Source organism: Ceratotherium simum, chromosome 17 (assembly GCF_057802395.1).
Source record: "Ceratotherium simum simum isolate JZ-2026a chromosome 17, ASM5780239v1, whole genome shotgun sequence".
Taxonomy (NCBI): domain Eukaryota; kingdom Metazoa; phylum Chordata; class Mammalia; order Perissodactyla; family Rhinocerotidae; genus Ceratotherium; species Ceratotherium simum.
In genome coordinates, this window is record NC_141916.1 from 18,900,214 (window position 1) to 18,908,587 (window position 8,374).

The following is an 8,374-nucleotide window of genomic DNA, read 5'->3' on the forward strand; positions in this document are numbered from 1 at the left end:
CTCAAGCACGATAGAAAAGACGATCTTTCTCTCCCACTCAAAGAGAGTCAGCCAATCTCCAGCCTACTGCACGGTGACGTCCCCAGTAGCTAGGTGATTCTCTCGGAGTCAGCCCTCTGGAGGTGGACCGCGCGCCCCCTGGTGCCTAGTGCTGCCCTCTTCCCCTTGGCCGGGCTTCTGCAGAGCTCAGGTAGGAACCCGACCGGACCGCGAGGCCTGGACCGCCCAGGATGTGGCAGGCTTGGCTGTGGCCACGGAGTGAGCACAAGGGACGAATATCTAACGTTTCTGTCCCATGCGTGACCTTCCCAATTGCAGGCGGCGTGATAAAGCTTCAAAGAAGCGCCGGGAAGGGGCTGAGAGAGGGGTGCCATTTGGAAGAGGGGGACCCGTGGGCACCTCTGCTAGGGGTCGAGAGTGGCCAGGAGTATCAAGCAGGGATTTTTCTTCTTTTTTCACTTTTCCTACAGTGTGAGTGAAACATACATGCGGTGATCCACCACAGCATGCGCCCTGCCACATGCGCTGAAGTACCCCTCCCCAACTCGTTTCTGGAAAAACTACCCTTTATTGGGTAGACAATAGGCCTGATTCGAAAGCCTCAGATTTAGTTAACTGTGGACTGAACAAAAGTAGGCAAAGGCATTTGACTATCTAACAAGGTCGCAGCTGCAGCCACTATGACCTCCTAGGGAGGAAGCTCTGGATTCAGTCAGTGCCCCTACTTGGGCTCAGCTAGATCTGGGGTGACTACTTCTCACTCCTGCTGCCTGATCCAGGCAGCTCTGCCTGCCACTGGTGAGACAGTTCAGGGGTTAAGAGGAGCCTGCCTCCCTGGTTTGGCGGGGAGTGAGGGAGGGTTAACACAATGCTGGCCAGGGCCACAGTGTGCCAGGTGCTGCCACACAGGAAGCTGAGACTCTTTGCTGGACATGGCAGGAGCCTCTCAGGCCCTGGGGACTATTTATAGCCAGGGGCCCAGGCTGCTGACCTGTGACATTCCCTGGCTGCCACCGCATCCTGGAGCGAGGCCAGTGCAAAGCACACTCCGCTCCCTCCTTCCCTTCCTGTTCTTCCCTCACCCCAGGGGGGAGAGTGGTTTTAATTATTTCCCTCCTCCTTGGCTTTCCCAGCTCCTGAGAGGTGCTGATGTAGTCAATACCTCTTAAGAAGGCCTTCAGATGACAAAGGAGAGCTGGTTTTGGAATGTCAGGACCTACCAACATGGGAACCTGCTCACCCTTCCCTGCCCCTATCAGCCTTTGGGCCACTCTGGCCCCCTGGCCTCCAGGTACAGGGGCTTGTTAGCTGCCTGGCTGCTCTGGAGGCAGCTGAGAAATAGGTACAGGGTTTGGAAGGAGGAAAGGGGTAGAGCCAAGGATGTCCTTGGGCACATAGCAGCAGGAAGGACCCAGCTGACACCTCCCCCCTACTAGAGCTCCTGAGAAGGGAGGCAGGGCAAATAACAAAGGTCACAGGGAGCAGAATGATCTGAGCCTGCTATGAAAAGGTATAGCTCTGTCAGCAGATTAAATTCCTGCTCCCCAAAGAGGGTGCTGGCGGGGAGGGTGGGGGAAGGCTCGGAAAGGTTACGCATGGTGGGGAGGAGCTGGCAGAGAACTAGGAACCAGGAAGGCCTTGGGGAGAATGACAAGCCTCAGGGCGAGAGATGCCAGCGTGGCAGCAACTTCGGTGCCAGGGCAGTTTGGGGGAGGGGGGAGGGGACGACCAGAGGTTTCCTAGTACGCAGATGTTGCTAGGAGAAGCTAGAAGAAGCTTATTTGAGATCTTTGTATTTTGGTAACAAACACTGAGATCCATTGATGCTGTGTGAGGCCTGGTAGAGGTCAGAGCAAAGGGGTTCCTGGGGCCTATGTCAGCTCAAAAGCCCAGACCCCGCCCTGGCAGCCCTTGCTTCATCCCTCTTGTGGCTGAGGTACTTCTTTAGCCACTGAACTGGGCTTAGGGACAGGATTCCTGGTCTGTGTGAAGCAGCAGTGGGGATCCCTTGCCTCCCTCTCCCGCCACCTCCCCACCCCCCCTACACACACACTGAAAGCAGGCAGCACTGGGGCTTGAGTCTACCCCTCCCAGAGGACAGGGAGAGAGCCCCACATCTGGAGAGGGACAAGGCAACTCCATTTCTGGTGAAATGTGGTGGCAAGAGGCTACAGGCTGCTTGGTGGTTCTGGATTTCCAAGCAGGTAGCTGGGCCCCACAGCCTCCTGTCTTCCAGTGAAAAACTGAGAAGTGGCTGCTTTGTGGGGAGTCCCAGAGATCCTGGTGGCCAGGTACCCCAAGCTTCTTCCTGTCTCCATTGGGGTAAAGAAGCTGCCTGGCCTGGGCCCCAGCCCCACTCATATATGTTCTGGATGATTCTGTAGGCAGCGGATGAATTCACCCACTGGCTGGTTCTCGTAGCATATCTTATAGACAGCCATGAACAGAGGGAACCTAGAATGGGGAAGGAGAGACTCAGCTTAGCCTCCTGGTATGCCCCCTACCCCCACACTCCCCACTCACCCCCTAATCCACCACTCCCCTGCTCGCCCGCCTTCGAGCTCAGGCAGACTCTGGCTCTCAACTTCCAATTGCTGAGAATATGAACTTCCTAGGCCTGCTCCCTATCGTATCAAACCTGCATGATTCCTTGGCATGAATTTTTTGTTCCAATTGGGCAAGCCACTTAACCTCTCTGAGCCTCAGTATCATCAACTGAAAAGTGGGGCCAATATAAGAAAGCAGTGGAGAAGTGATTATGTCTTAGGTGCAGGTGCTCAATAAGTGCCAGCTTCCTTCTTCCCATCCTCTTGCCCAGGCTGCTCCCTTTATCAGGAGGCTTTATCCTGACCAGCCATGAGCTGATCTTCTGAACCTGTTTCATACTCTCTTATTCTAGGATTCTGTCTCAGACCAACAGAGCTCTGCTCTGATCAGCCCGTCACCCCCACTGTCTTTGTACTCCCTGAAAAGGAACACCTTGAAGTGTCCAACTCCATCTCCTCACACTTCAGCACCCAGGATAGGATTCAGGGGACAGAAAGGTTGGCCTCTGGGGAGCAGCTTAGACTGGGGGTGATGGACAGAGAGGTGGGATAGTCAGATGAGCTTATTCCTGCTGCCTGAGAGCTCCAACCTCCATAGCAGAGGACAAAGAGGAAAGGACAGAAGGGAGGCTACGCAGAGGGCTCCAAGCAATGTGATATAAAGAGCACTAGACTGGAAAGAGTTCAAAGTCCATGAACTAGCTGGGGCACAGCAGGCATGCCAGACTCTCTCTGAGCTCTATAGTCTCTGTCTGTAAACAAGATACACTTCCCTCTCTGCCCACTTCAGAAGATGATGAATGGGGAGAGCACTTCTGGCTGTGGTTCCCTCCACCAATGGGGCTGTGGCAGACGCTTACTTGTCCACCAGGCCTTTGTGCTGGAGGATGCTGTGTAGCTCCCGGGCTGTCTGGGGCCCCTGCAGCTTCTGCCCATTCAGCATGTCTTTCTCCAGCTGCTCAATGGACTGTGAAGAAAACAGGATGGGTGGATGGAAATGGGAGAGGAGGGTTGTCAGTATGAGGTGGAGAGTCTGGGGCTCAGATGGGATGTGCTCTCTTAGAAGGAAAGAAAGGCTGGGAATGTTCACAGCAGTCTTTTTTTTTTTTTGTGAGGAAGATCAGCCCTGAGCTAACATCCATGCTAATCCTCCTCTTTTTGCTGAGGAAGACCGGCTCTGAGCTAACATCTATTGCCAATCCTCCTCCTTTTTTTTTCCCCCCAAAGCCCCAGTAGATAGTTGTATGTCATAGTTGCACATCCTTCTAGTTGCTGTATGTGGGACGCGGCCTCAGCATAGCCGGAGAAGCGGTGCGTCGGTGCGCGCCCGGGATCTGAACCCGGGTCGCCAGTAGCAGAGCGCGCGCGCTTAACCGCTAAGCCACTGGGCCGGCCCACAGCAGTCTTAATGTTTGTGCTCAAGAGATGCCTCAAGCCAAGTTCTTCTAGCTTGACACCTACAGGGCCCACCCACCATTCTGCATTCTCCCTGGGGCCCACCTTTCCTGTTCGGGCGAAGGCCTCAGCCACCTTGCGGTTCCGTCCTGCGTAGCAGGTAGTGATGAGGTCAGCAACACCACAGCTCTCCAAGAAGGTGGCAGAGGACACAGGGCCACTGCAGAAGAGCTTGGCAAAGGCGATCATCTCCATGAGCCCCAGTCGGATCACTGCCGCCTTGGTGTTGTCGCCAAACCCCAGCCCATCGCAGAAGCCAGCCCCCACGGCCACTATATTCTTTGGGGAGTAGAGGTCACGGGTGAGAAAGAATCCCCTCCTGCAGGCCCCACTTGGAGCCCTCAGCACCTGCCTCGTGCTCCTTCCATCAGCCATGACACACCTCCTGAATAAGTGGGGAATAGTGGAGGGGCTCCTCAACTATTTCCACCTCTTGGTTTTCCCACTTGCTGCACCCCCTACTTTTAGGCTGGGCTTATGCTTCCTGGCTCCCCACCCCTGTCCCATACTCCATCCTTGAGGACATTTCCCAAAAACCAATCTGTCCAGCCAGCTCTCCCATCTATGACTATTCTGTTCTCTATCCCTGATATCCACAGCTCCGTCCAGGATCCAGAGTTTTGGTCATCAGTCTGAGTGTCTTGGACATCTTGTCTCCCATTAGGCTGGATGCTCCCCCACGGCATGTCCTCTTCCCCCAGACTACCCCCTGGAGCTAGAGATAGGGATGTCCCACAAGGGGCTATAGAGAGAAAGGAAGAAGGAGGTCCAATGTCTGACGGTGAGTAATTGGCAGGCCTGAATGACCCTGGCCTTGCTTTTGCAGCTCTTCCTATGTGTGTGGGACTTGGGGAAGGGGAGCAACTGCCCAAGAGTGAGAGTCTGGAGTACCTTGTATAGCTAAGCCAGGCCCTCCTTCAGGACCTTCTCCCCACCCCATAGCTGCCTCTGCACCCCTCTCACCTTTAAAGCTCCACAGATCTCTACTGTGTCCACCTCTTGCACCACGGTAATACGGAAATTGGGTGTCTGCATCAGCTCCTTCAGAAGCTGTCCCTGGGCCAGATCCTTGCAGCCTAAAGTGGGGAGAGGACAAGGCTTTAAGGGGAGACTCTTGACTCTTCTTCTCACAACTGCCCTAAGCAGGAGCTGCAACCCGTTCCCTGGAGGTGTCCCAACCCTCCCCCACCTCTGATGCTTGGGTCTTCTTCTTTTGCCTGCCTTACGGGGAGAAGATGGCTAAGTTGAGGGGGGTATGGGAAAGGGATGTAACTGGAGCTGCGTGTGTATGTGGGTAGTGGTGGGGCTCTCACCAATGGTTGTCTCACAGAACTTCTCATCAGCCACCTCGCTGGCAATGTTGGCCCCCATCAGCACGCTCATGGGGATGCCAAGGCGTTCCCCAATTACTTCAGAGATGAGCTTCAGCCCGTTGGGGCCTTCGTCTACCCCCTGGGCATAGGATGGAGCTCAGGCCAGGTGCCCTTTATGCCCAACTGAGGATTTCCCACCCAGAAATCCTGCCCCTTCCAAATCCACTGTTCATCAGTGTCTCTCCCCAAAAGTCCTGCCCCATTCCAACCCAGCCAAAGCTTGCTGTAAGGAGGAGCCAGCATGAGAAAACAAATCCATCTGAAAACTCTCCTTCCACACACCCTCAATCAACCTACCTCTCCAAGGCAATGTATCCCCTCCACATCCCTAAATGACCTGCTCCTGAGTATCCCAAACCAACTTTCCATTCCAGCCACTGTTCTAAACCAACTCCCCTTTCACACCCCTCAAACCAGCTGGCTTCTCATACCCCCCAGGCATCCTTTGTACACCTCCTAAACCCCCGAGACATCTGTCTCCAAACAATCTCTTATCTACTCCCCAACCAACCTCCCCTTCCCAACAGCCCCCAGCATCTGACTGTTTCTCAAGCCTCCCCAAAGTCAACTCCTCTCCTCTCTCCAGAAAACTCTTGGCCTACTTCTGCCATTTTCTGTTGTCCTCACTTCACCCACCCTGAGCCCCACAACAGTTAGCTGTAGCCCCATTCATATGTAGGTGTCCTTGGCACCTTAATAAGAGATATGCCAATGGTGTTTGCCTTCAGGTGGCCCTTGAGCTGATCACAGATCTTGCCGATGAACTGATGGGGCACCACAAAGATCAGGATGTCGGCATCCGCTGCAGCCAGGACCAGATCTGGGACAGCCACCTGTGGGGGTGACCAGTGCTCGTGGGCCTGAGAGACTTCTTCTAGACCCCATGGAACCCCATTCAGGAGATCTAGGAGCCAAAGAGTGAGGCTGGTGCGGGAGAAGGAAGGGCAGTTTGGGGACTGAATCTGAAAGGGCTGAACTTGGAGGAGTAAGACACTCTATTCCCTCTTCCTAGCCTTCATTCCCTCCAGCCTCAGATATCTTGGGCCCTTGAGGACTCCTGGAAACCTCCCCCCAGCACTCTCCTAGCCCTTGGCTGTGGGAGAGTGAGGGAGGCCAAAGGAGACCTAGGCTTGGCAGGAGGAAGAGGCCAAGTAATTTCATCACCCTGCTCCTTAGGGCCCCAACTGGGAAGGGAGAGCCCCAGTCTTCCTGCTGTCTTCTCTGCTCCCCCTTTCCAGGTGGGGAGCAAGCCACATGGATTTGACCAAAGACCTTAAGTCCAGGGAACAGCATCCAAGTCTGCTAATAACCCAGTGAATGAATAACAGGATTAGACCCCAAGTCTGGGAGCCAGAGAACCTGTCTTTGGAGGTTGTTGTTGCTGTGGAGACCAACTTCTTTGTCCTCTCCCTCTCCCCTTCCTGCCTGGGAGTCCATAAAGGGGAGGAGGGGGGTACATTCAGGTTCTCCTCAGTCCCAGACATTGCCCAGGGGAGCAATTTGGGGGCTGTGCATAGGGGTGCCCTGTGCATGCAGCAGCCCTCCTGAGATGTTCCCCAGGTCCAGGTGGCACCTGAAATGGATCCCTCTCAGCAGGAGGCACCCCTCCACTTCCCTTTCCCTTCCTTGCAGGGTGTTGCGGCTCACCACGTTGGGGGGCAGCTTGTGCCCTGGCAGGTATTTGACATTCTCATGCTGCGTGTTGATGATCTCTGTCAGCTTTCTGCCCCCGACGTCTTCCTCAAACACCCACATGATCACCCGTGGGTCAAAGTGTGCCAGCTGGGCTGCATTGCCACCCACAATCTTGGCGATGGCTGAGCCCCTGGCAGGAGGGGGAGCACAGAAAGTGGAGGAGTGGGGGCGTGAGGGAGGGAACAGGGGCAGGGGAGGGGGCAGTGCTCCACCTCAGGATATCACAGCAGCCCACCAGATTATTTACTTGCCACCTTCCTTGTCACCCCCACCCCTGTGACAGTGTGTCCCTAGTGACCTGGCAGTAGACAGGAGACTCAGTCTACTTCACACTTTGCTGCTGGAGAAGGGGGCCAGCCTTGTGATCTCCCCACCCCACCAAACCCAAGCAGCTTTTCAGGCAGGGAGCACCCTGGAGGCTCCCTTCCTGTGGTGAACAGGTGCAGCTGCCCAGGCAGGCAAGGGCCAGAAGAGGTTTGGACACTGTCTGTCCTGTGGGGGTAGGCACAGGAGAAGATAGCAGCAGGGGTGGAACAGGAACCGGAGGGCATTTCCTACCTACTCTCTGCCTCCTGCCCACCAAGCCTCCCTCCCCAACCCACTGTGTATTTGGGAGAACCCCCTCCCCACCTGCCATACCCCTTGACAGAGCCGCTCACCAGTTGCCGGAGCCTACAATGCAGACTTTCTTGCTGGCCATGGTGGCGCTTCTCTGCCTGAGCCAGCTCAGTGCTACACTCCCCAGCTCCTCTGCTGGCTAGGAACATATAACTCCGCCACATGTGGGTGCAGCCAAGCCCCGCCCCCCAGGGTGGGTGGGGAGGCGAGTGCCCAGGGAGACAGCCTGGCAGAGCCAGGGAAAGGGGAGGAACGGGTAGAGACAGGTGGGGACCACGAATGGGGCAGAGACCAGGCCCCGCTTTTCCTCTTAGGTTTAACAGCTGACAGTGCTGGCAAGCATCCGCCCTTGGCCCCAGCCCAGTTTCCCACCCCGTCCCCGCAATGGTCCCATTTTGAGGTCTGCCAAGAAATAGCCCAGATAAGGAGCAAGTGACTGGCCCCCCTCACTCCCTCCTGTCCCTCAGCCCTGGAATAAATTGCATTCAGCCCTAGTAGCAGATACAGGAATGCTTTCTTTTCCAAGGGAGGAATTGCCCTGCATATCCTCCCAGGACCCCCAAAACGACTCTACAGGTTTGTCCTCTAGCAGTGGCAGGGACCACATGTCACTGGCCCCACACTAGCTCCACTGCAGGGCCGTGGGTGAGTGAGGTGGGTGGGTGTGGGCCCACTTTTGAAGCTAAG

At 55.6% G+C, this 8,374-nt stretch overlaps 1 protein-coding gene across 1 annotated transcript; it reads right to left on the bottom strand.

The window, feature by feature from the left end:
- Window positions 1-1,735: 1,735 nt before the first annotated feature.
- Window positions 1,736-7,842, bottom strand: GPD1 (glycerol-3-phosphate dehydrogenase 1). Its single transcript, XM_004429005.3, has 8 exons — window positions 7,729-7,842; window positions 7,022-7,199; window positions 6,067-6,207; window positions 5,315-5,453; window positions 4,965-5,077; window positions 4,047-4,280; window positions 3,407-3,513; window positions 1,736-2,454 (listed from the first exon to the last, which is right to left on the bottom strand). Exons 1-8 carry the CDS (start codon window positions 7,767-7,769, stop codon window positions 2,358-2,360), a joined length of 1,050 nt encoding a protein of 349 aa, XP_004429062.1. The 5' UTR covers window positions 7,770-7,842; the 3' UTR covers window positions 1,736-2,357.
- Window positions 7,843-8,374: the final 532 nt, after the last annotated feature.

Coding starts and splice junctions, on each gene's coding strand:
- GPD1 (XM_004429005.3), bottom strand. CDS start 7,769: ATGGCCAGCAAGAAAGTCTGCATTGTAGGCTCCGGCAACTG. Junction 6,208..7,021: donor ACAAGCTGCCCCCCAACGTG/GTGAGCCGCAAC, acceptor TCACCCCCACAG/GTGGCTGTCCCAGATCTGGT. Junction 2,455..3,406: donor CACAAAGGCCTGGTGGACAA/GTAAGCGTCTGC, acceptor TCCCCATTCTAG/GTTCCCTCTGTTCATGGCTG.